The 26,388-nt window shown below is 50.2% G+C and overlaps 2 protein-coding genes across 2 annotated transcripts; both read right to left on the bottom strand.

Moving 5' to 3' along the window:
• Window positions 1–695: 695 nt before the first annotated feature.
• On the bottom strand, window positions 696–11,966 carry LOC123757512 (aspartate aminotransferase). Its single transcript, XM_069327090.1, has 9 exons — window positions 11,840–11,966; window positions 11,355–11,489; window positions 10,910–11,098; window positions 10,512–10,551; window positions 8,548–8,638; window positions 7,637–7,816; window positions 6,341–6,426; window positions 6,073–6,226; window positions 696–3,115 (listed from the first exon to the last, which is right to left on the bottom strand). Exons 2-9 carry the CDS (start codon window positions 11,371–11,373, stop codon window positions 2,909–2,911), a joined length of 966 nt encoding a protein of 321 aa, XP_069183191.1. The 5' UTR covers window positions 11,374–11,489; window positions 11,840–11,966; the 3' UTR covers window positions 696–2,908.
• Window positions 11,967–15,547: 3,581 nt separating this feature from the next.
• On the bottom strand, window positions 15,548–26,269 carry LOC138366324 (nuclear pore complex protein DDB_G0274915-like). The gene is made up of 3 exons (XM_069327355.1): window positions 25,384–26,269; window positions 24,725–25,353; window positions 15,548–16,744 (listed from the first exon to the last, which is right to left on the bottom strand). Exons 1-3 carry the CDS (start codon window positions 26,267–26,269, stop codon window positions 15,548–15,550), a joined length of 2,712 nt encoding a protein of 903 aa, XP_069183456.1.
• Window positions 26,270–26,388: the final 119 nt, after the last annotated feature.

Raw genomic sequence — 26,388 nt, 5'->3', positions numbered from 1 at the left:
TTCTCTCACTTCTTTCCTCATTCATTCACTTTCTAATTCTCTCTATTCCAACTCATATCTTCCTTACCATGCTTCCTCTCTTCATTACTCCCTTCCTCCCTCCCTCCATTCGCCCCCCCCCCCTCCTTTCCTGCTTCTCTCTCCCTCCCCCACCTTCTCTCTCGCTTCCTCCCACGCATCTCTTTCTCTCTCTCTCTCTCTCTCTCTCTCTCTCTCTCTCTCTCTCTCTCTCTCTCTCTCTCTCTCTCTCTCTCTCTCTCTCTCTCTCTCTCTCTCTCTCTCTCTTACCTACGTACTTCCTGTCCCTCCCTTCCTCCTACCTTGCCCAACCACTTGGGCTGTACGGTAAAACGACGGTCTCGCTTCATGCAGGTCGGCGTTCAATCCCCGACCGTCCACAAGTGGTTGGGCACCATTCCTTTTCCCCCGTCCCATCCCAAATCCCTATCCTGACCCCTTCCAAGTAGTTAGTTCCCTTCCCTGATCGTTCCCCTTCTCCTTCCCTCTCCTCCTATTTCCAGCATTTTTTTCTTTCTGCCTCAGTATTCTATTTCCTTTTTATTTATCTCTTCCTATGTTTATTCATAGATTTCTTTGAATAAATTATTAAATATTTCTTAAATTATCTCGTTAGTCGATTCATAGATTTCTTTGCCTTAATGTGCGCCACTGCATCCGGGTAAAAAAGGCACAAGTGAACAAATATTTATAATTATAAATAACAAAAACAACAGCAATACAAACAAAAAAATTGTCAGTGAACATAAAATGAAAAACTATACGGTTTTTATTTGCCTACAGCTTGCAATAAATCAATATTGCATTCAACACAGCGAATTTTTTTTCTGGCCAGGATGCAGGTTGTTAAGAAGACACAGGATGCGGGAGGAAGTGTGTCAAGCGACGTGAGCAGTGTTGTCAAGGAGCCACGACATGAGAGCTGTCAAGGAGCCACGACATGAGAGCTGTCAAGGAGCCACGACATGAGAGCTGTCAAGGAGCCACGACATGAGAGCTGTCAAGGAGTCACGACATGAGAGCTGTCAAGGAGTCACGACATGAGAGCTGTCAAGGAGCCACGACATAAGAGCTGTCAAGGAGCCACGACATGACAGTTGTCAAGGAGCGACGACATGAGAGCTGTCAAGGAGCCACGACATGAGAGCTGTCAAGGAGCCACGACATGAGAGCTGTCAAGGAGCGACGACATGAGAGCTGTCAAGGAGCCACGACATGAGAGCTGTCAAGGAGCCACGACATGAGAGCTGTCAAGGAGCCACGACATGAGAGCTGTCAAGGAGCCACGACATGACAGTTGTCAAGGAGCCACGACATGAGAGCTGTCAAGGAGCCACGACATGAGAGCTGTCAAGGAGCCACGACATGAGAGCTGTCAAGGAGCCACGACATGAGAGCTGTCAAGGAGCCACGACATGAGAGCTGTCAAGGAGTCACGACATGAGAGCTGTCAAGGAGCCACGACATGAGAGCTGTCAAGGAGCCACGACATGAGAGCTGTCAAGGAGCCATAACGTGACAGTTGTCAAGGATGGCATACAGCAGTTCTCTACACACACAGATTCCTTGATGCCTAGGAATGATATTTAGCTTGCGAATGTCATTCTGGTTTGTGGAGATTTTGGCCAATATGGCCGTCAAAGTGGTTGCCAGGGCCCAATATGGCCGTCAAAGTGGTTGCCAGGGCCCAATATGGCCGTCAAAGTGGTTGCCAGGGCCCAATATGGCCGTCAAAGTGGTTGCCAGGGGCCCATATGGCCGTCAAAGTGGTCCCCAGGGCCCAATATGGTCGTCAAAGTGGTCCCCAGGCCCAATATGGCCGTCAAAGTGGTTGCCAGGCTCAATATGGCCGTCAAAGTGGTTGCCAGGCCCAATATGGCCGTCAAAGTGGTTGCCAGGCTCAATATGGCCGTCAAAGTGGTTGCCAGGCTCAATATGGCCGTCAAAGTGGTTGCCAGGCTCAATATGGCCGTCAAAGTGGTTACCAGGCTCAATATGGCCGTCAAAGTGGTCGGTAGGCCCACTTGGACTGGTATCGGAAAATTAATTACATCTCAGGATCGAAAACCCCAGGAAACTGCAAAGGAGGAAAATATTCTGAAGATTGGAAATACGTCGTATCAGTGCATAGTTGAAACGTCGAGAGAGACGGAAGCATTTGGGCCCAAAAGTGTACTTCGAGTGCACTAAAAAGGCAAAAAAAAAAACTTTTCCCGTGAGGAGCTGGAAACAAAACGTTCCAAGTAGCACGGGCTATGGTGAGCCCGTAATAATCTAGTTCTAGGCGCAGTTAAAACCTAAGCGGCTCTACAACGTGTACCACTTTGAAAGTTTTTTTTGGTTCACACTGAAAGTGATTTATAAACATTGGTCGTATCCCCTGTGTGGAAAATCTATTGAATATTCACTTGACCTTTTACTGGTGTGCCATGTTGATTTGAACATGTTTATAAGGTGTTAAAAAGGCCAATGACAATTCTTTTGCAACATGCATTAACTTACTAATGCATACATTGTATTAGCATACTAATACATACATTGTATTAACATACTAATACATACATTGTATTAACATACTAATAACATACACTAATATAAATTTGCATACTAATACGTTAACAGCAAATTCCAAAACGAAACAGCAAATTAAATCATTCAGGATCCGGTTCGCAGACTTTACTTTCAATAACACCGTTCAACTACGATAATTAACTCAGTCAAAAAAAACATAAACATTTAAATCATGCTTGTCCACAATGTCCTTATTATTATATATATTTCCTAATTTTGCTGAATATTAAAAAAAGATATCCATCCAAATGATATGTTAGCTGTTCAAAATATTTTTTCCGGGTTTCCCAATCTCATTTTATGGCGTTCATATCCCCCACTACTGATGTTTCAGCACCCACTTCTTCAGGTCCTGGACGCCCTGGACGATAGGGAGACAGTTCTTGTGGAGGAACTCGTCGGAGAGGAGGTGTTTGGAGGGCTCGTCCTTGAGGGCCAGCAGGGCGCGCGACCCGTCGAAGCAGACGAAACAGAGGCGACAAGTCAGTTCATCCGCTGGCCGCAGGAAGGCGCTGGAGGCCATTAGCTGGTGGTGGGAGAAATGTATTATGAGTGGTGAACACGTCTGTGTGTGTCTGTGTGTGTGTGTGTGTGTGTGTGTGTGTGTGTACTCACCTAATTGTACTCACCTAATTGTGCTTGCGGGGGTTGAGCTCTGGCTCTTTGGTCCCGCCTCTCAACCGTCAATCAACTGGTGTACAGATTCCTGAGCCTATTGGGCTCTATCATATCTACATTTGAAACTGTGAATGGAGTCAGCCTCCACCACATCACTTCCTAATGCATTCCATTTGCTAACTACTCTGACACTGAAAAAGTTCTTTCAAACGTCTCTGTGGCTCATTTGGGTACTCAGCTTCCACCTGTGTCCCCTTGTTCGCGTCCCACCAGTGTTGAAAAGTTCGTCCTTGTTTACCCGGTCGATTCCCCTGAGGATTTTGTAGGTTGTGATCATGTCCCCCCTTACTCTTCTGTCTTCCAGTGTCGTGAGGTGCATTTCCCGCAGCCTTTCCTCATAACTCATGCCTCTTAGTTCTGGGACTAGTCTAGTAGCATACCTTTGGACTTTTTCCAGCTTCGTCTTGTGCTTGACAAGGTACGGGCTCCATGCTGGGGCCGCATACTCCAGGATTGGTCTTACATATGTGGTGTACAAGATTCTGAATGATTCCTTACACAGGTTCCTGAACGCCGTTCTGATGTTAGCCAGCCTCGCATATGCCGCAGACGTTATTCTCTTTATGTGGGCTTCAGGAGACAGGTTTGGTGTGATATCAACTCCTAGATCTTTCTCTCTGTCTGTTTCATTAAGTACTTCATCTCCTATTCTGTATCCTGTGCCTGGCCTCCTGTTTCCACTGCCTAGTTTCATTACTTTGCATTTACTCGGGTTGAACTTCAACAGCCATTTGTTGGACCATTCACTCAGTCTATCCAGGTCATCTTGTAGCCTCCTACTATCATCCTCTGTTTCAATCCTCCTCATAATTTTTGCATCGTCGGCAAACATTGAGAGGAACGAATCTATACCCTCTGGGAGATCATTTACATATACCAGAAACAGTATAGGTCCAAGGACTGACCCCTGCGGGACTCCACTTGTGACGTCTCGCCAATCTGAGACCTCACCCCTCACACAGACTCGTTGTCTCCTGTTGCTTAGGTATTCCTCTATCCACCGGAGTACCTTCCCTCTCACTCCAGCCTGCATCTCCAACTTTCGCACTAGCCTCTTGTGTGGCACTGTATCAAAGGCTTTCTGACAATCCAAAAATATGCAGTCTGCCCACCCTTCTCTTTCTTGCCTTATTTTTGTTGCCTGGTCGTAGAATTCAAGTAACCCTGTGAGGCAGGACCTGCCATCCCTGAACCCATGTTGATGCTGTGTTACAAAGTTCCTTCGCTCCAGATGCTCCACTAGTTTTTTTCGCACAATCTTCTCCATCAGCTTGCATGGTATGCAGGTTAGGGACACTGGCCTGTAGTTCAGTGCCTCCTGTCTATCCCCTTTCTTGTATATCGGGACTACGTTAGCTGCTTTCCAAGTATCTGGCAGTTCCCCTGTTGCCAGTGATTTGTTATACACTATGGAGAGTGGTAGGCTCAGTTCTCTTGCTCCTTCCTTTAGAACCCAAGGGGAGATTCCATCTGGGCCTATAGCCTTCGTCACGTCCAACTCTAGTAAACACTTCCTTACTTCCCCACTGGTAATCTCAAACTCTTCCAGTGGTTCCTGGTTAGCTATTCCCTCACTTACCTCTGGAATTTCTCCTTGTTCTAAGGTGAAGACCTCCTGGAATTTCTTATTCAATTCCTCACACACTTCCTTGTCATTTGTAGTGAATCCTTCCGCCCCTATCCTTAATCTCATAACCTGTTCCTTTACTGTTGTTTTTCTCCTAATGTGGCTATGCAACAATTTAGGCTGAGTCTTTGCCTTGCTTGCGATGTCATTTTCGTATTGTCTTTCTGCCTCTCTTCTCATCCTGACATATTCATTCCTGGCATTCTGGTATCTTTCTCTGCTCTCCAGTGTCCTGTTATTCCTATAGTTTCTCCATGCCCTTTTACTTTGCTGCTTAGCTAGCCTACATCTTTGATTAAACCATGGGTTTCTCATCTTCATTTCTCTGTTTTCCTTTTGGACTGGGACAAACTTGTTTGCTGCGTCCTTGCACTTCTGCGTGATGTAATCCATCATATCTTGGGCCGTCTTTCCCCTGAGCTCTGTGTGTGTGTGTGTGTGTGTGTGTGTGTGTGTGTGTGTGTGTGTGTGTGTGTGTGTGTGTGTGTGTGTGTGTGTGTGTGTGTGTGTGTGCAGAATCGAGGTATTAGCTCTTGGATCACGCCTTTCTAACCAACGTATTTTCCTCTATTATATATACTACAGTTATTTCTAACACGCGCACACGCTCACACACACACACATTCCCAGGAAGCAGCCCATAGAAGCCGTCTAATTTCCAGGTACCCATTTACTGCTAGGTGAACAGAAACTCTGAAACTCAGAAACTCTAGGTGAAAGCAACTCTAACCCATTTGTTTCCGCCTAGACCGGGAATCGAACCGGAGCCCTTAGGACTACGACCCCCAAGCGTTATCCACGCGGCCGCGAGATCCCCCGAAATGGAATCCATACCTAATGAAGCATAAAACGAGGCCTCAAGTGTAAGCCGAAAACACAAATGACTCCTAGAAACTTGAGGAAATACTCGTCCCCTGTACGGAGCATAAGAACATAAGAACAAAGGTAACTGCAGGAGGCCTATTGGCCCATACGAGGCAGCTCCTATCTATAACCACCCAATCCCACTCATATACTTGTCCAACCCGCGCTTGAAACAATCGAGGGACCCCACCTCCACCACGTTGCGCGGCAATTGGTTCCACAAATCAACAACCCTGTTACTGAACCAGTATTTACCCAGAGCTCACTTCCCGGTAATCACTGGGAGGCAAGTACCTCCCCACACCACAACCTACCGCTACATTTGCCTCCTCCAGCATGGCCTCCGTCATGTGGTCGCCTGTAGTGAGGCCCCGTACACTCAAGCCCTTGCGGACTACCTCGAAGTCGGGCATGAAGTAGTACCCAGCTTGGCTCTTGCACCCTCTCACTCCAACGGTGCCCAGCTCCCTGAAAGAAAGGTACCAGTGTGAGGTACTATTGTGTAGGGGGAAGCTAGGGAGCGCACACTATACATACAAAGTTGTTACTGTTATTATTAACAATAACCAGCAATTAACCAACCTGTGACAGTAGTCGGACACTGCTTGCAATATTCTAACGCAGTTAGTCATATATAGATCGAGCTCTTCTGCGTTTTCTTTCAATACCTGTTAAAAGAAAACAATCGTGAAATCTTTAAGCGAATTGAGGGGGACTAAACAAAAACATTAAATTTACACCATTTATGTAATGTTAGGTTAGGTAAGGATTGATTAGGTTAGGTAAGGATTGATTAGCTTAGGTTAGGTTAGGTTAGGTTAGGTAAGGATTGATTACCTTAGGTTAGGTTAGGTTAGGTTAGGTTAGGTAAGGATTGATTAGCTTAGGTTAGGTTAGGTTAGGTTAGGTTAGGTTAGGTAAGGATTGATTAGCTTAGGTTAGGTTCAGAGAGTTAGATTCTGTAGGGATAGGTTGGGGAAGGTAAGGGTAAATAAGGTTAGATTAGATACAGTTAACTCAGGTTCCATTAGGTTATATAAAGTTAGATTCCGTTAGGTTAGGATAGATTAAGGTAGATGAGGTTAGGTTAGGTTGTTAATTTACATTAGGTTAAGTTAGGTTAGGCTTGGTTAGGTTAGGGTAGGTTAGGCTTGGTTAGGTTAGGCTTGGTTAGGTTAGGGTAGGTTAGGCTTGGTTAAGCTAGCTTAGGTAAGGTTAGGTTAGGGTAGGTGAGAGCAAGTAAGTCTAGATTATGTTTGGTAAGACAAGGAAAGGAAAGGGAAAAGAAACGAAAAGGAAAGGAAGGGTAGGGTAGGGTAAGGTAGGTTAGGTTAGGTAATAATATAATATATTCTAATTTCTCGAGCTAATCAAACCTAAGCAGAGAGTTTGCTCACAAACTGTGTGTGTGTGTGTGTGTGTGTGTGTGTGTGTGTGTGTGTGTGTGTGTGTGTGTGTGTGTGTGTGTGTGTGTGTGTGTGTGTGTGTGTGTGTGTGTGTGTGTGTGTGTGTGTGTGTGTGTGTGTGTGTGTGTGTGAGTTTGCTCACAAACTCTCACCTGGGCCACACCGTACACCCATCACCCCTCACCTGGGCCACACCGTACACCCAACACCCCTCACCTGGGCCACACCGTACACCCATCACCCCTCACCTGGGCCACACCGTACACCCATCACCCCTCACCTGGGCCACACCGTACACCCATCACCCCTCACCTGGGCCACACCGTACACCCATCACCCCTCACCTGGGCCACACCGTACACCCATCACCCCTCACCTGGGCCACACCGTACACCCAACACCCCTCACCTGGGCCACACCGTACACCCAACACCCCTCACCTGGGCCACACCGTACACCCAACACCCCTCACCTGGGCCACACCATACTGCATGGGCGCCGGGGCGTTAGTGTATGTGTGGGAGGCAGCGTTGCGGACCGCCTCAAAGAGTGGGCGTAGAGAGGAAGGAAAGTGGGCGTATCCAAGCCTCCAGCCGCCCACCGACGCCCACTTGCTGAAGCCACTGGTGAGAATGGTGCCCTCAGGGAAATGCTAAAGAGGGGATAGATTAGGTTAGTTGTTCATTTGTTATTGAGCTTTATGGTTGAAATAATTGATGTCAGTAAATACACAATATTTACTTTATAATTATAGTAATGAGGCCTGGTCAACGACCGGGCCGCGGGGACGCTAAGCCCCGGAAGCACCTCAAGGTAACCTCAAGGTATGAGTAACTCAGTAGGAGCGGTGGTGAGGATTCGAACTCTGGGTGTTACCATGCACAAGTCTTAGACAACTTAGACATTCCTACGAATTTTCTCATTGATTCATCACATTACTGTGTATTGAAGGTAGAATTCCTAGACGAGAGTGCATACGTGAAATTGAGTGAAACACAAGTGCTTCGCTGTCGACTTTTGTTCGAACCACAACGCTGTAAATGCTTCATCCACGTACTACAAATACCAATAATCGCCAACAGATCCTAAACACCTAACCAGCGCCTAAATATGCACAGTATGCTAATATATATAATAACATGAATTTTTATTTGAGAACATTCCTATTTTGAATGAACATCAACAATTGACGAATGCGTCTCTGGGGTCGACCGTTGGATGGAATGGACTCTGAGGACGGGTTGTGTGAGTGTGTAAAGCGTTTTTCATTCAAAATAAAGTGTTTGGCAGCTGGATTAACGATCTTTGTTTATGAAGAAATGCTGCAATAATAATGTTAATTATAGAAGCAATGATAGAGGAAGCAGCAGCAGCGTGACCTACCTTGGCCATGGACGCGTGCTTTCTGTTAAAAGTCAGTCGAGCATAAATTTCATCACTAAGTACGATAACTCCTCGCTGGCGACACACGGCGCTGCCAGACGCAAGAAAAAGGTAAACAACTGTATTTACGTGAAAAGACGATAGAATATAACAATTATATTTTATTATCAACTTACATTTCAAACAATAATTTTGTTTAGAAAGAGCAAACAATCATAAAATGTACATATATGAGTAAGTCTTTAGGAGTTGAATCATAGACAGGGAAAATATTGAATATATTCAGCCACACACACTTAAGAAATCTACAACACTGAGACACACTTAAGAAATCTACAACACTGAGACACACTTAAGAAACCTACAACACTGAGACACACTTAAGGAACCTACAACACTGAGACACACTTAAGGAACCTACAACACTGAGACACACTTAAGGAACCTACAACACTGAGACACACTTAAGAAACCTACAACACTGAGACACACTTAAGGAACCTACAACACTGAGACACACTTAAGAAATCTACAACACTGAGACACACTTAAGAAATCTACAACACTGAGACACACTTAAGAAACCTACAACACTGAGACACACTTAAGGAACCTACAACACTGAGACACACTTAAGGAACCTACAACACTGAGACACACTTAAGGAACCTACAACACTGAGACACACTTAAGAAACCTACAACACTGAGACACACTTAAGGAACCTACAACACTGAGACACACTTAAGAAATCTACAACACTGAGACACACTTAAGGAACCTACAACACTGAGACACACTTAAGAAACCTACAACACTGAGACACACTTAAGAAATCTACAACACTGAGACACACTTAAGGAACCTACAACACTGAGACACACTTAAGGAACCTACAACACTGAGACACACTTAAGGAACCTACAACACTGAGACACACTTAAGGAACCTTCAACACTGAGACACACTTAAGAAACCTACAACACTGAGACACACTTAAGGAACCTACAACACTAAGACACACTTAAGAAATCTACAACACTGAGACACACTTAAGGAACCTACAACACTGAGACACACTTAAGGAACCTACAACACTGAGACACACTTAAGAAATCTACAACACTGAGACACACTTAAGGAACCTACAACACTGAGACACACTTAAGAAACCTACAACACTGAGACACACTTAAGGAACCTACAACACTGAGACACACTTAAGAAATCTACAACACTGAGAAACACTTAAGGAACCTACAACACTGAGACACACTTAAGGAACCTACAACACTGAGACACACTTAAGAAATCTACAACACTGAGACACACTTAAGGAACCTACAACACTGAGACACACTTAAGAAACCTACAACACTGAGACACACTTAAGGAACCTACAACACTAAGACACACTTAAGAAATCTACAACACTGAGACACACTTAAGGAACCTACAACACTGAGACACACTTAAGGAACCTACAACACTGAGACACACTTAAGGAACCTACAACACTGAGACACACTTAAGAAATCTACAACACTGAGACACACTTAAGGAACCTACAACACTGAGACACACTTAAGAAACCTACAACACTGAGACACACTTAAGGAACCCACAACACTGAGACACACTTAAGGAACCTACAACACTGAGACACACTACATAAGTTAGTGTCTTTCTTAAAGACCAAAGACAAACAAAATAGCGTACAAAGTTAAATATATTATTAATAACAAAACACACACACACACACACACACACACACACACACACACACACACACACACACACACACACACACACACACACACACACACACACACACACACACACACACACATACACACACACACACACAGACACACACACACACACAGAAGGCCACGTCCAAGAAACATAAAAGAGAGAGATGGTTGTAAAACAGGAATAGGACAGGTTCTGTCCCCTCTACTCACCTGATAGCCTGAAGCTCCTGCTCAGAGTAGCAGGTACCGCCTGGAGAAGACCCAAGACAGTGTTAGCGAGCTACAAGGCTCCCTGATCATCACTACCATCCATCCAGCCTTTACCTCAAAGACCTCTCCAGGAACTTAATAATATACTTATATATATATTTCTTATACTTCGTATACTTCTTATACGAAGTATAAGAAACAATTTCATTATCAACATGTGTGTGTTTGTGTAAAAAACAAATACATAGAAATACTTTTGAAAACGAACATCAGAATTAAATAATGCAAATGGACGATACTGAGTATATCTGTGTATACATTGACCTCAGTCAACCAGTCTGAACGCATGTATATGTATGAACTTCGTAATATTTAGCACGCGAGTATGGAGCACTAACTAGGGTTTCCGGGGTTAGTGAGGATCAGGAGCTTCCAGCCAGGAGCTGCCTGCTTTGCAGCCTTCTCCAGCGTCTCCGGCGTGAGCTTCCAGCCCTGGTCCTGCTCTGTCTGGAGGACCCTGGGGACCTTCCCCGCCAGGCGGCTCTGGGAATAGAACGAGGGCCAGGAGGGCGCGGGCAGCAGGATATCTGTGAGGGGACATATGAAGCCTACTAGGACTCAGAGAACCTAATATGCCTAATTGATTGAATTTATGTATATTGTATAAGAATGTATGAACATGGTAATACAGGAAAATGTAAAAGGTTTATAGATCTATACCAGGCAACTCGAATTTATCTCCACCTAACTCGTATATATATATGTCTAACTTCTTAGAAGTTCCTGTCTATAACTTCCACTCATTTTTCTCCCCATGTTCTGGCAAGAACTATGGCTCTGTACCTCCTCTGAAGGAAGCCATGATGAGGAATATGAGCTCCTTGCTGCCAGGTCCCACCACGATGCCCTCGGCGCTTAAACTCAAGCTGTCGTACCGCTCGTGGAACTTGACCAGCTCCTCGCGAAGCTCCGGAATACCTGACGGAAATGTTAGAATATGTTAAGAAAACCCCTCAAGAAACCAATCAATCTTTAATATTATACATCTGGCATTCACAGTTAGCGAACATAGTAATATTTTCAGAAAAGATATTCACTCATAAGCCATTCAGATGGTTTTGAGTTCAAGAGTGGTAGTAGGTTGAGAAGATTAATATCACTGCTTTTACTTTTAACAAACAAATCATATTAAAACTAAAACAAAAATCTAAGCGCTTAATCTAAATCTAAATCTAAGCAATACAACTTTTATCCAAAAAATGCTATATAATAGTCTAACATTACAAGCCTTTCAAGAAAGAACAAATGCATATGTCCTCAGGTCTCACCTTGTGTTGGGAGGTACTGGGTGATGTGGGCGCATTCCTTCAGCGCCTCCGTCAGGCACTCCGGGGCGGGAAATGGTGACTGCCCGAAGGCCAGGTGGCACACCTTCCGCCCTGTCTTGATGAGTGCCTTCACCTGCAACGGTGTGGTCTGTGATTGGTGGGTGTGGAGAAGCCTGTGATTGGTGGTTGGGTGTGTGGGGAAGGCTGCTATTGGTGGTTGGGGATGTGGAGAAGGTTTCATTCACAAAACGATTCACAAAATTCCGGATTGCGAATCGAGAACGAATCCGGCTGCACTACTGAGACCCTTGAGATGTCAGATATCTAAACAAAAATAAATGTTACAAAATATGTTACCGGAAAAAGACGCTTTAGAAAGGAAAGTTCAGCATCAGTACTGTTTTTTTCATACCTGTGATTTAGTCATATATACTAACTTGCTCGTTGAAGGCGAGGTTAGAGGCAGCAGATGAATTACCAAGGTCCTCCCTTCTACCATGAGTCCATGGTCTATACTTCTACCATGTGTCCATGGTCTATACTTCTACCATGTGTCCATGGTCTATACTTCTACCATGTGTCCATGGTCTATACTTCTACCATGTGTCCATGGTCTATACTTCTACCATGAGTCCATGGTCTATACTTCTACCATGTGTCCATGGTCTATACTTCTACCATGTGTCCATGGTCTATACTTCTACCATGTGTCCATGGTCTATACTTCTACCATGTGTCCATGGTCTATACTTCTACCATGAGTCCATGGTCTATACTTCTACCATGTGTCCATGGTCTATACTTCTACCATGAGTCCATGGTCTATACTTCTACCATGTGTCCATGGTCTATACTTCTACCATGTGTCCATGGTCTATACTTCTACCATGAGTCCATGGTCTATACTTCTACCATGTGTCCATGGTCTATACTTCTACCATGTGTCCATGGTCTATACTTCTACCATGAGTCCATGGTCTATACTTCTACCATGTGTCCATGGTCTATACTTCTACCATGAGTCCATGGTCTATACTTCTACCATGTGTCCATGGTCTATACTTCTACCATGTGTCCATGGTCTATACTTCTACCATGTGTCCATGGTCTATACTTCTACCATGAGTCCATGGTCTATACTTCTACCATGTGTCCATGGTCTATACTTCTACCATGTGTCCATGGTCTATACTTCTACCATGAGTCCATGGTCTATACTTCTACCATGTGTCCATGGTCTATACTTCTACCATGAGTCCATGGTCTATACTTCTACCATGAGTCCATGGTTGTGGGCGACATTCATGGTGGTGGTCGCGGGAAGACTGGTAGAAACAAATGAGCTAAAGACAGAAAATGGGTAAAAGAGAGAGCGAGAGGAAAGGAAAACGGGTTACAGGAGAGCGAGACAAAATAGAAAACGGGTTACAGGAGCGAGACAAAATAGAAAACGGGTTACAGGAGAGCGAGACAAAACAGAAAACGGGTTACAGGAGATTATCTTGAGATTATTTTGAGATGATTTCGGGGCTTTAGTGTCCCGCGGCCCGGTCCTCGACCAAGCCTCCACCCCCAGGAAGCAGCCCGTGACAGCTGACTAACACCCAGGTACCTATTTTACTGCTAGGTAACAGGGGCATAGGGTGAAAGAAACTCTGCACATTGTTTCTCGCCGGCGCCTGGGATCGAACCCGGGACCACAGGATTACAAGCCCAGTGTGCTGTCCGCTCGGCCGACCGGCTCCGACAGGAGCGAGACAAAATAGAAAACGGGTTACAGGAGAGCGAGACAAAATAGAAAACGGGTTACAAGAGAGCGAGACAAAATAGAAAACGGGTTACAGGAGAGCGAGACAAATAGAAAACGGGTTACAGGAGAGCGAGACAAAATAGAAAACGGGTTACAGGAGAGCGAGACAAAATAGAAAACGGGTTACAGGAGAGCGAGACAAAATAGAAAACGGGTTACATACGAGAGAAAAAATAAGTCCAGCAGGACAGACAAAAGAGATCTAAAGGGATAAAAAGCATTAGCATGACACAAACAGAATAACTCAGAAAGAAATGAAAGCATGAGAGAAAAGAAAGTAAGAGGGGGAATGAAAATCAGAATGCCCCGGAGAGGATAATAAAGGGGGACTAAAAGGAAATAAAATTCACGAGGAATATAACAATACCAAAAATACAACTAATTGTAAAGGCTGTGAATATAAAATATGGAACAGAACTGGCAATAAATGTATGACACAGAGAGCGGGAGCCCAAGAGCCTTCGTCCAAGCCAAAGACTTAACAAATCCCGGTCGGATTTGTTAAGTCTCCCAGGCCGACCGGCTGGGAAGCCGGTCGGCCGAGCGGACAGCACACTGGACTTGTGATCCTGTGGTCCCGGGTTCGATCCCGGGCGCCGGCGAGAAACAATGGGCAGAGTTTCTTTCACCCTATGCCCCTGTTAACTAGCAGTAAAATAGGTACCTGGGTGTTAGTCAGCTGTCACGGGCTGCTTCCTGGGGGTGGAGGCCTGGTCGAGGACCGGGCCGCGCGGACACTAAAGCCCCGAAATCATCAAAAATCATCTCAAGAAGAAGATCCCTCTCGTTGTGTTGAGTTTAAAAAAAAGTCTTCGAGAAATAATGCTAAAATCTCACAAGACTGCTCAAGTCATTGTCAAGAATGTCAAGAATCATTGTCAATTGTCAAGAAATTCACCCTAGTGACGTGATGAGTATACACAGGTGGAGATAGGGTGCTCATCAAGTGCTTACTCCCTCACAATCTTCTCTCATCTTCTGAGATCTTCCTTCATCCTTCTGGGCCTTCAGAATCACCTTGTTCAGCTTCTGAGAGCTGCTTCCGCCAGCCTCTAAGACGCCTCTTGAATTATTACCACCTGTTTTATGGCGTATGCTGCCCTCCACCCACTACAGTTACCTCGAACTACTCACGCTTCACGTTCTTCACTTGTCCTCCTCCCCCCCCCTTCTTCTATGTCGTATCTGCCGTGTTAAATAATTGTTCTTCCTACGCCAACTCCTCAACTTCAACTAATATCAACACAATAGATAATGGTTGAACAGATAATGGTTCAATATATATATATATATATAATGGTTCAACACATAATGGTGCCACAGGCAATACAATCACTTAGACTGGACGGTAGAGCGACAGTCTCGCTTGATGCTGGTCGGCGTTCAATCCCCGACCGTCCAAGTGGTTGGGCACCATTCCTTCCCTCCGTCCCATCCCAAATCCTTATCCTGACCCCTTCCCAGTGCTATATAGTCGTGATGGCTTGGCACTTTCCCCTGATAGTTCCTTCACCCTACAATGGCAGAAAATAGACAAAAGTGGCAGACAAAATCCAAACGGTGTAACAATAAACAGGAAAACATAATAAAAAGGACGATGCATGCAGAAACAAATGCAGCTGAGGCGGCTTCATTCCGGAAACAGTGCAACTGAACGATCATTTATGCCAAGGTGAACGAAACAATGGAGCTGACCAAACGGAAAAAAAAGATAAGATTTGCGAGAAAATGGAAGGGTTGACGGATTGAGCAACAACAGAACTGAGGAGGAGGAAGGAAGCAACAGTGGAACACACACACACACACACACACACACACACACACACACACACACACACACACACACACACACACACACGGTCCGAGAGCTAGAGCTCGATCGTGCAGGCACAAGTAGGTCAGTACACAAACACACACCAAGTTCTATCCCCTAATTTAAGGAGACTCAAAGTTGGAGAGTTATTTGTTGCCTTAAGCCCCCGGAGGTGGGGCTGAGGGCCCCCGGAGGTGGGGCTGAGGGCCCCCGGAGGTGGGGCTGAGGGCCCCCGGAGGTGGGGCTGAGGGCCCCCGGAGGTGGGGCTGAGGGCCCCCGGAGGTGGGGCTGAGGGCCCCCGGAGGTGGGGCTGAGGGCCCCCGGAGGTGGGGCTGAGGGCCCCCGGAGGTGGGGCTGAGGGCCCCCGGAGGTGGGGCTGAGGGCCCCCGGAGGTGGGGCTGAGGGCCCCCGGAGGTGGGGCTGAGGGCCCCCGGAGGTGGGGCTGAGGGCCCCCGGAGGTGGGGCTGAGGGCCCCCGGAGGTGGGGCTGAGGGCCCCCGGAGGTGGGGCTGAGGGCCCCCGGAGGTGGGGCTGAGGGCCCCCGGAGGTGGGGCAGAGGGCCCCCAGAGGTGGGGCTGAGGGCCCCCGGAGGTGGGGCTGAGGGCCCCCGGAGGTGGGGCTGAGGGCCCCCGGAGGTGGGGCTGAGGGCCCCCGGAGGTGGGGCTGAGGGCCCCCGGAGGTGGGGCTGAGGGCCCCCGGAAGTGGGGCTGAGGGCCCCCGGAGGTGGGGCCGAGGGCCCCCGGAGGTGGGGCCGAGAGCCCCCGGAGGTGGGGCTGAGGGCCCCCGGAGGTAGGGTAGAGGCCCCCCGGAGGTGGGGCTGAGGGCCCCCGGAGGTGGGGCTGAGGGCCCCCGGAGGTGGCGCTGAGGGCCCCCGGATGTGGGGCTGAGGGTCCCCGGAGGTGGCGCTGAGGGCCCCCGGAGGTGGGGCTGAGGGCCCCCGGAGGTAGGGTAGAGGTCCCCCGGAGGTGGGGCTGAGGGCCCCCGGAGGCGGGGCAGAGGGCCCCCAGAGGTGGGGCTGAGGGCCCCCGGAGGTGGGGCTGAGGGCCCCCGGAGGTGGGGCTGAGGGCCCCCGGAGGTGGGGCTGAGGGCCCCCGGAGGTGGGGCTGAGGGCCCCCGGAGGTGGGGCTGAGGGCCCCCGGAGGTAGGGTAGAGGTCCCCCGGAGGTGGGGCTGAGGGCCCCCGGAGGTGGGGCTGAGGGCCCCCGGAGGTGGGGCTGAGGGCCCCCGGAGGTGTGGTTGAGGGCCCCCTGAGGTGGGGCTGAGGGCCCCCGGAGGTGGGGCCCTCTGACAAAGGGCAAAGGGACAAACTAAGGAAACAAGGCTGCCGAAAAACACATTAGAAAGTATACTTGAGCAGTGGTTGACGGATGTTAACTCAATGATGGTGGAGGCCAAGGCAGTATTTTCAAAGCGTTATGTGACAAAGAGTGCTGGGACGTGCGTGCGTGCTTGTACACACCTTGTTGTGCTTGCGGGGTTGAGGTTCAGCTCTTTGGTCCCACCTCTCAACCGTCAATCAACTGGTGTACAGGTTCCTGAGCCAACTGGGCTCTATCATATCTACACTTGAAACTGTGTATGGAGTCAGCCTCCACCACATCACTGCCTAATGCATTCCATCTGTTAACTACTCTGACACTGAAAAAGTTCTTTCTAACGTCTCTGTGGCTCATGTGGGTACTCAGTCTCCACCTGTGGCTCATGTGGGTACTCAGTCTCCACCTGTGGCTCATGTGGGTACTCAAGTCTCCACCTGTGGCTCATGTGGGTACTCAAGTCTCCACCTGTGGCTCATGTGGGTACTCAGTCTCAACCTGTGACTCATGTGGGTACTCAGTCTCAACCTGTGGCTCATGTGGGTACTAGTCTCTCCACCTGTGGCTCATGTGGGTACTCAGTCTCCACCTGTGGCTCATGTGGGTACTCAGTCTCAACCTGTGGCTCATGTGGGTACTCAGTCTCAACCTGTGGCTCATGTGGGTACTCAGTCTCCACCTGTGTCCCCTTGTTCGCGTCCCGCCAGTGTTGTATAGTTTCCTATGTCCACCTATTAAATCCCCCTGAGAATCTGTGTGTGTGTGTGTGTGTGTGTGTGTGTGTGTGTGTGTGTGTGTGTGTGTGTGTGTGTGTGTGTGTGTGTGTGTGTGTGTGTGTAAGCGTGCGTGCGTGCGTGCGTACACGAGAACACACTATAGAGGGCGCCCCTAACACATGGTACCAACACAGTCAAGGTCGCCACACGGACGCATTAGAGAACAATGAATGTTTTAGGATAATTCAGGTTAAAGAGGTAAAAAAAGAGAGGAGGGGGAGGAAGATAATAGGGGAGGGGAGTTGGGGGAGAGGAGAGAGGAGGAAGAAGAGAGAATGGGATTGCGAGGGAAGGAAAGAACGATGAGAGAGAAGTAGAGGATAGTGGAGAGAACGCCACGAGAAGAAAGCGTAAGAATTAGTGGGCAGAATAGGAGAAGGGAAGGAAGAAGAAGAGTGGGAGAAGAGAGAGAGGGAGAGGAGGAAGGAGCAGGAGGAGACGACAAGAGGGAAAACAAATGACGTTTCCTTAAGAACTTCATTCACCCCCACCTGGTGACCAGGAGTGTGTACCACCACACACACTGTACCATTCACCCCCACCTGGTGACCAGGAGTGTGTACCACCACACACACTGTACCCATTCACCCCCACCTGGTGACCAGGAGTGTGTACCACCACACGCACTGTACCATTCACCCCCACCTGGTGACCAGGAGTGTGTACCACCACACACACTGTACCATTCACCCCCACCTGGTGACCAGGAGTGTGTACCACCACACGCACTGTACCATTCACCCCCACCTGGTGACCAGGAGTGTGTACCACCACACACACTGTACCATTCACCCCCACCTGGTGACCAGGAGTGTGTACCACCACACACACTGTACCATTCACCCCCACCTGGTGACCAGGAGTGTGTACCACCACACACACTGTACCATTCACCCCCACCTGGTGACCAGGAGTGTGTACCACCACACGCACTGTACCATTCACCCCCACCTGGTGACCAGGAGTGTGTACCACCACACACACTGTACCATTCACCCCCACCTGGTGACCAGGAGTGTGTACCACCACACACACTGTACCATTCACCCCCACCTGGTGACCAGGGCTGTGTACCACCACACACTGTACCATTCACCCCCACCTGGTGACCAGGAGTGTGTACCACCACACACACTGTACCATTCACCCACCTGGTGACCAGGAGTGTGTACCACCACACACACTGTACCATTCACCCCCACCTGGTGACCAGGAGTGTGTACCACCACACACACTGTACCATTCACCCCCCACCTGGTGACCAGGACTGTGTACCACCACACACACTGTACCATTCACCCCCACCTGGTGACCAGGAGTGTGTACCACCACACACACTGTACCATTCACCCCCACCTGGTGACCAGGAGTGTGTACCACCACACACACTGTACCATTCACCCCCACCTGGTGACCAGGGCTGTGTACCACCACACACTGTACCATTCACCCCCACCTGGTGACCAGGAGTGTGTACCACCACACACACTGTACCATTCACCCACCTGGTGACCAGGAGTGTGTACCACCACACACACTGTACCATTCACCCCCACCTGGTGACCAGGAGTGTGTACCACCACACACACTGTACCATTCACCCCCACCTGGTGACCAGGACTGTGTACCACCACACACACTGTACCATTCACCCCCACCTGGTGACCAGGACTGTGTACCACCACACACACTGTACCATTCACCCCCACCTGGTGACCAGGACTGTGTACCACCACACACACTGTACCATTCACCCCCACCTGGTGACCAGGAGTGTGTACCACCACACACACTGTACCATTCACCCCCACCTGGTGACCAGGAGTGTGTACCACCACACACACTGTACCATTCACCCCCACCTGGTGACCAGGAGTGTGTACCACCACACGCACTGTACCATTCACCCACCTGGTGACCAGGAGTGTGTACCACCACACACACTGTACCATTCACCCCCACCTGGTGACCAGGAGTGTGTACCACCACACACACTGTATCATTCACCCCCACCTGGTGACCAGGACTGTGTACCACCACACACTACCATTCACCCCCACCTGGTGACCAGGACTGTGTACCACCACACACTGTACCATTCACCCCCACCTGGTGACCAGGAGTGTGTACCACCACACACACTGTACCATTCACCCCCACCTGGTGACCAGGACTGTGTACCACCACACACACTGTACCATTCACCCCCACCTGGTGACCAGGACTGTGTACCACCACACACACTGTACCATTCACCCCCACCTGGTGACCAGGAGTGTGTACCACCACACACACTGTACCATTCACCCCCACCTGGTGACCAGGACTGTGTACCACCACACACTGTACCATTCACCCCCACCTGGTGACCAGGACTGTGTACCACCACACACTGTACCATTCACCCCCACCTGGTGACCAGGAGTGTGTACCACCACACACACTGTACCATTCACCCCCACCTGGTGACCAGGACTGTGTACCACCACACACACTGTACCATTCACCCCCACCTGGTGACCAGGACTGTGTACCACCACACACACTGTACCATTCACCCCCACCTGGTGACCAGGACTGAGTACCACCACACACACTGTACCATTCACCCCCACCTGGTGTCCAAGACTGTGTACACTGTGAGGTACACTGTGAGGTACGGTGAGGTACACTGTGAGGGACACTGTGAGGTACACTATGAGGTACACTGTGAGGTACACTGTGAGGGACACTGTGAGGTACACTATGAGGTACACTGTGAGGTACACTGTGAGGGACACTGTGAGGTACACTGTGAGGTACAGTGAGGTACACTGTGAGGTACACTGTAAGGGACACTGTGAGGTACACTATGAGGTACAGTGAGGTACACTGTGAGGGACACTGTGATACCTGCTTGATGGGGTTCTACTCCCCAAGCCCGGCCCGAGGCCAGGCTTGACTTGTGAGAGTTTGGTCAACCAGGCTGATGCTTGGAGCGGCCCGCAGGCCCACATACCCACCACAGCCCGGTTGGTCCGGCACTCCTTGGAGGAAACAATCTAGTTTCCTCTTGAAGAATGTCCACGGTTGTTCCGGCAATATTTCTTATAGTCGTTGGGAGGACGTTGAACAACCGCGGACCTCTGATGTTCATACAGTGTTCTCTGATTGTGCCTATGGCACCTCTGCTGTTCACTGGTTTAATCTTGCATTTTCATCCATATCGTTCACTCCAGTACGTTGTTATTTTACTGTGTAGATTTGGGACCTGGCCCTCCAGTATTTTCCATGTGTATATTATTTGGTATCTCTCTCTCGTCTCCTTTCTAGTGAGAACATTTGGAGAGCTTTGAGACGATCCCAATAATTTAGGTGCTTTATCGTGTCTATGCGTGCCGTATATGTTCTCTGTATTCCCTCTATTTCAGCAATCTCTCCTGCTCAGAAGGGGGAAGTGAGTACTGAGCAGTACTCAAGACGGGACAGCACAAGTGGTTTGAAGAGTACAACCATTGTGATGGGATCCCTGGATTTGAAAGTTCTCATAATCCATCCTATCATTTTTCTGGCTGTCGCAATATTTGCTTGGTTATGCTCCCTAAACGTTACGTCGTCAGAAATCAGTATTCCCAAATCCTTTACATGTTGCTTTTCTACTATGGGCAGATTTGATTGTGTTTTGTACCCTGTATTATGTTTAAGGTCCTCATTTTTGCCGTACCTGAGTACGTGAAATTTATCACTGTTAAACATCATGTTATTTTCTGCTGCCCAATCGAAAAAGTTGTTGATATCTGCTTGTAATTTTTCAGTGTCTTCAGCAGATGTAATTTTCATGCTGATTTTTGTGTCATCTGCAAAGGATGACACGAAGCTGTGACTTGTATTTGAGTCTATATTTGATATGAGAACAAGGAACAGTAGCGGTGCAAGGACTGTATCTTGAGGTACAGAGCTTTTAACTGCGCTTGGACTCGACTTTATTTGATTGACTGTTACTCTTTGTGTTCTGTTCGACAAAAAACTGAGTATCCAGCGTCCTACTTTACCAGTTATTCTCATTGACCTTATTTTGTGTGCTATCACCCCATGGTCACATTTGTCGAATGCCTTTGCAAAGTCTGTGTATACTACATGTGTATTTTGCTTTTCTTCTAGGGCTTCTGTGATTTTGTCATAGTGGTTGAGTAACTGTGACAGACAGGATCTTCCCGCTCTAAATCCATATTGTCCTGGGTTGTGTAGTTCATTATTTTCCATGTAACTAGAAATTTGATTCCTAATCACTCTTTCAAACACTTTTATTATGTGTGATGTTAGTGCAACTGGCCTATAATTTTATGCTAAGGCTTTACTACCCCCCTTATGCATAGGAGCTACATCTGCAGATTTAAGTGCTGCTGGTATCTCCCCTGTATCCAGGCTCTTTCTCCATATTACGCTGAGTGCTCGCGCTACTGGTACTTTACATTTCTTTATGAATATTGAATTCCATGAGTCAGGCCCAGGAGCTGAGTGCATGGGCATATTGTCAATTTCTCTTTCAAAGTATTCCGAGTTTGTGTTAATATCCGTTATATTATCTGCAGCTTGAATGTCATTCATAAAGAAATTGTCTGGGTCATCAACTTTCATGTTGTTTATTGGGAGTTCCCAATTGGCACCTCAGTAGGCAGGCAGGCAGGCAGGCACCACAGTAGGCAGGCAGGCAGGCACCACAGTAGGCAGGCAGGCAGGCAGGCACCACAGTAGGCAGGCAGGCAGGCAGGCACCACAGTAGGCAGGCAGGCAGGCAGGCAGGCACCACAGTAGGCAGGCAGGCAGGCAGGCACCACAGTAGGCAGGCAAGCAGGCAGGCACCACAGTAGGCAGGCAGGCAGGCAGGCACCACAGTAGGCAGGCAGGCACCACAGTAGGCAGGCAAGCAGGCAGGCACCACAGTAGGCAGGCAAGCAGGCAGGCACCACAGTAGGCAGGCAAGCAGGCAGGCACCACAGTAGGCAGGCAAGCAGGCAGGCACCACAGTAGGCAGGCAGGCACCACAGTAGGCAGGCAGGCAGGCACCACAGTAGGCAGGCAAGCAGGCAGGCACCACAGTAGGCAGGCAGGCACCACAGTAGGCAGGCAGGCAAGCAGGCAGGCACCACAGTAGGCAGGCAAGCAGGCAGGCAGGCAGGCAGGCAGGCACCACAGTAGGCAGGCAGGCAGGCAGGCACCACAGTAGGCAGGCAAGCAGGCAGGCACCACAGTAGGCAGGCAGGCAGGCAGGCAGGCACCACAGTAGGCAGGCAGGCAAGCAGGCAGGCACCACAGTAGGCAGGCAAGCAGGCAGGCACCACAGTAGGCAGGCAGGCAGGCACCACAGTAGGCAGGCAAGCAGGCAGGCACCACAGTAGGCAGGCAAGCAGGCAGGCACCACAGTAGGCAGGCAGGCACCACAGTAGGCAGGCAAGCAGGCAGGCACCACAGTAGGCAGGCAAGCAGGCAGGCACCACAGTAGGCAGGCAGGCAGGCAGGCAGGCACCACAGTAGGCAGGCAGGCACCACAGTAGGCAGGCAGGCAGGCACCACAGTAGGCAGGCAGGCAGGCACCACAGTAGGCAGGCAGGCAGGCACCACAGTAGGCAGGCAGGCAAGCAGGCAGGCACCACAGTAGGCAGGCAAGCAGGCAGGCACCACAGTTGGCAGGCAGGCACCACAGTAGGCAGGCAGGCACCACAGTAGGCAGGCAGGCAGGCACCACAGTAGGCAGGCAGGCAGGCAGGCAGGCACCACAGTTGGCAGGCAGGCAGGCAGGCAGGCACCACAGTAGGCAGGCAGGCAGGCAGGCAGGCAGGCAGGCAGGCAGGCACCACAGTAGGCAGGCAGGCAGGCAGGCAGGCAGGCAGGCACCACAGTAGGCAGGCAGGCAGGCACCACAGTAGGCAGGCAGGCAAGCAGGCAGGCACCACAGTAGGCAGGCAAGCAGGCAGGCACCACAGTTGGCAGGCAGGCACCACAGTAGGCAGGCAGGCACCACAGTAGGCAAGCAGGCAGGCACCACAGTAGGCAGGCAGGCAGGCAGGCACCACAGTAGGCAGGCAGGCAGGCAGGCAGGCACCACAGTTGGCAGGCAGGCAGGCAGGCAGGCACCACAGTAGGCAGGCAGGCAGGCAGGCAGGCAGGCAGGCACCACAGTAGGCAGGCAGGCAAGCAGGCAGGCACCACAGTAGGCAGGCAGGCACCACAGTAGGCAGGCAGGCAGGCAGGCAGGCACCACAGTTGGCAGGCAGGCAGGCAGGCACCACAGTAGGCAGGCAGGCAAGCAGGCAGGCACCACAGTAGGCAGGCAAGCAGGCAGGCACTACAGCAGGCACCGAAGTAGGCAGGCAGGCACCACAGTAGGCAGGCAGGCAGGCACCACAGTAGGCAGGCAGGCACCACAGTAGGCAGGCAGGCAGGCAAGCAGGCAGGCACCACAGCAGGCAGGCAGGCAGGCAGGGAACGAGGAGGAGCGACCAACCGCTGGCCTACTGACAGGTGATCGATGAGTGAGAGGTACAAACTTTAAAGATGACATTATGGGCTATTTTCATGCGTCACGGGTGTATGCACGCGCACACACGCACGCGCACACACGCACACACACACACGCACACACACACACAATCAATCTTGTTGATTGACGGTTGAGAGGCGGGACCAAAGAGCCAGAGCTCAACCCCCGCAAGCACAACTAGGTGAGTACACACACACACACACACACACACACACACACACACACACACACACACACACTCACACACACACACGCGCACTCACACACACGCACTCACACACACACACACACACACACACACACACACACACACACACACACACACACGCACGCACACGCTCACACAAACATTTCTGTCATTACTGTCAGTCAGTTCTCACCCAACAGACTCAGGTACCTGAGAGTTACCCGTCTGTTGTGGTTTGCATCGTGAGCAAGCTCAGTTGTTATTGTAGGACTTTGATAACCCTAACAGACTTCCCGTTTCGGATAATGAGGAAACAGAACGTAGTTCTCCCAGGTTCTTGCTGGTGGCATCATGCACCCATTTATCACACTGGTAGTGGTGCAAGTGTTAACCTATTGCATGCAACCTCTATTTATGTCTCGATTTATTGGTTTCTATTTATTTCGGGTTGTGTTGGGTTCTAACGTTTTCGTGAGATGTTTCTTTGGCCTTCTCAAGTGACTTTCCCATCTTGTCTTTATTTGTCTCTGAAGAGCGCCCTTGCTTGCAGTTGTGTCTCCGAAGAGCACCTCGCTTGCGGTTGTCTCCGAAGAGCGCCCCACTTGGGGATGTGTCTCCGAAGAGCGCCCCGCTTGGGGATGTGTCTCCGAAGAGCGCCCCGCTTGGGGATGTGTCTCCGAAGAGCGCCTCGCTTGGGGATGTGTCTCCGAAGAGCGCCTCGCTTGCGGTTGTCTCCGAAGAGCGCCCCGCTTGCGGTTGTCTCCGAAGAGCGCCCCGCTTGCGGTTGTCTCCGAAGAGCGCCCCGCTTGCAGTTGTCTCCGAAGAGCGCCCCCGCTTGGGGATGTGTCTCCGAAGAGCGCCTCGCTTGCGGTTGTCTCCGAAGAGCGCCCCGCTTGCGGTTGTCTCCGAAGAGCGCCCCCGCTTGGGGATGTGTCTCCGAAGAGCGCCTCGCTTGCGGTTGTCTTCGAAGAGCGCCCCGCTTGGGGATGTGTCTCCGAAGAGCGCCTCGCTTGCGGTTGTCTCCGAAGAGCGCCCCGCTTGCAGTTGTCTCCGAAGAGCGCCCCGCTTGCGGTTGTCTCCGAAGAGCGCCCCGCCTGGGGTTTAGTCTCCGAAGAGCACCCCACCTGTGGTTGAGTCTTTGAAGAGCGCCCCGTCTGCGGTTGTGTCTTTGAAGAGCGCCCCGCCTGCGGTCGAGTCTCCAAAGAGCGCGCCGTCTGCGGTCGAGTCTTCGAAGAGCGCCCTGCCTGCGGTCGAGTCTTCGAAGAGCGCCTTGCCTGCGGTCGAGTCTTTGAAGAGCGCCCCGCCTGTGGTCGAGTCTCCAAAGAGCGCCCTGCCTGCAGTCAAGTCTCCAAAGAGCGCCGCGCCTGTGGTCGAGTCTTCGAAGAGCGCCCCGGCTGCGGTCGAGTCTTCGAAGAGCGCTCTGCCTGCAGTCGAGTCTTCGAAGAGCGCCCCGCCTGTGGTCGAGTCTTCGAAGAGCACCCCATTTGCGGTTGTGTCTTCGAAGAGCACCCCATTTGCTGTTGTGTCTCCGAAGAGCACCCCACTTGCGGTTGTGTCTCTGAAGAGCACCCCACTTGCGGTTGTGTCTCTGAAGAGCACCCCACTTGCGGTTGTGTCTCCGAAGAGCGCCCCGCCTACGGTTGTGTCTCCGAAGAGCACCCCACTTGCGGTTGTGTCTCTGAAGAGCACCCCACTTGCGGTTGTGTCTCTGAAGAGCACCCCACTTGCGGTTGTGTCTCTGAAGAGCACCCCACTTGCGGTTGTGTCTCTGAAGAGCACCCCACTTGCGGTTGTGTCTCTGAAGAGCACCCCGCCTGCGGTTGTGTCTGCAAAGAGCACCCCATTTCCGGTTGTGTCTTCGAAGAGCGCCCCACCTGCGGTTGTGTCTCCAAAGAGCACCCCACTTGTGGCTGTGTCTCCTATGAGCGCCCCGCTTGTGGTAGAGTCTCTGAAGAGCGCCTTGCTTGCAGTTGAGTCTCCAAAGAGCGCCCCGCTTGCAGTTGTCTCCATAGTGCCCCGCTTGTGGGGGTGTCTGAAGAGCGCCCCGCTTGTGGGGGTGTCTGAAGAGCGCCCCGCTTGTGGGGATGTCTGAAGAGCGCCCCGCTTGTGGGGATGTCTGAAGTGCGCCC

The sequence above is a fragment of the Procambarus clarkii genome, chromosome 19 (assembly GCF_040958095.1).
Source record: "Procambarus clarkii isolate CNS0578487 chromosome 19, FALCON_Pclarkii_2.0, whole genome shotgun sequence".
NCBI lineage: Eukaryota > Metazoa > Arthropoda > Malacostraca > Decapoda > Cambaridae > Procambarus > Procambarus clarkii.
The sequence above is the reverse complement of the archived record's forward strand: the minus strand, read 5'-3'. Positions and strand labels throughout refer to the sequence as shown.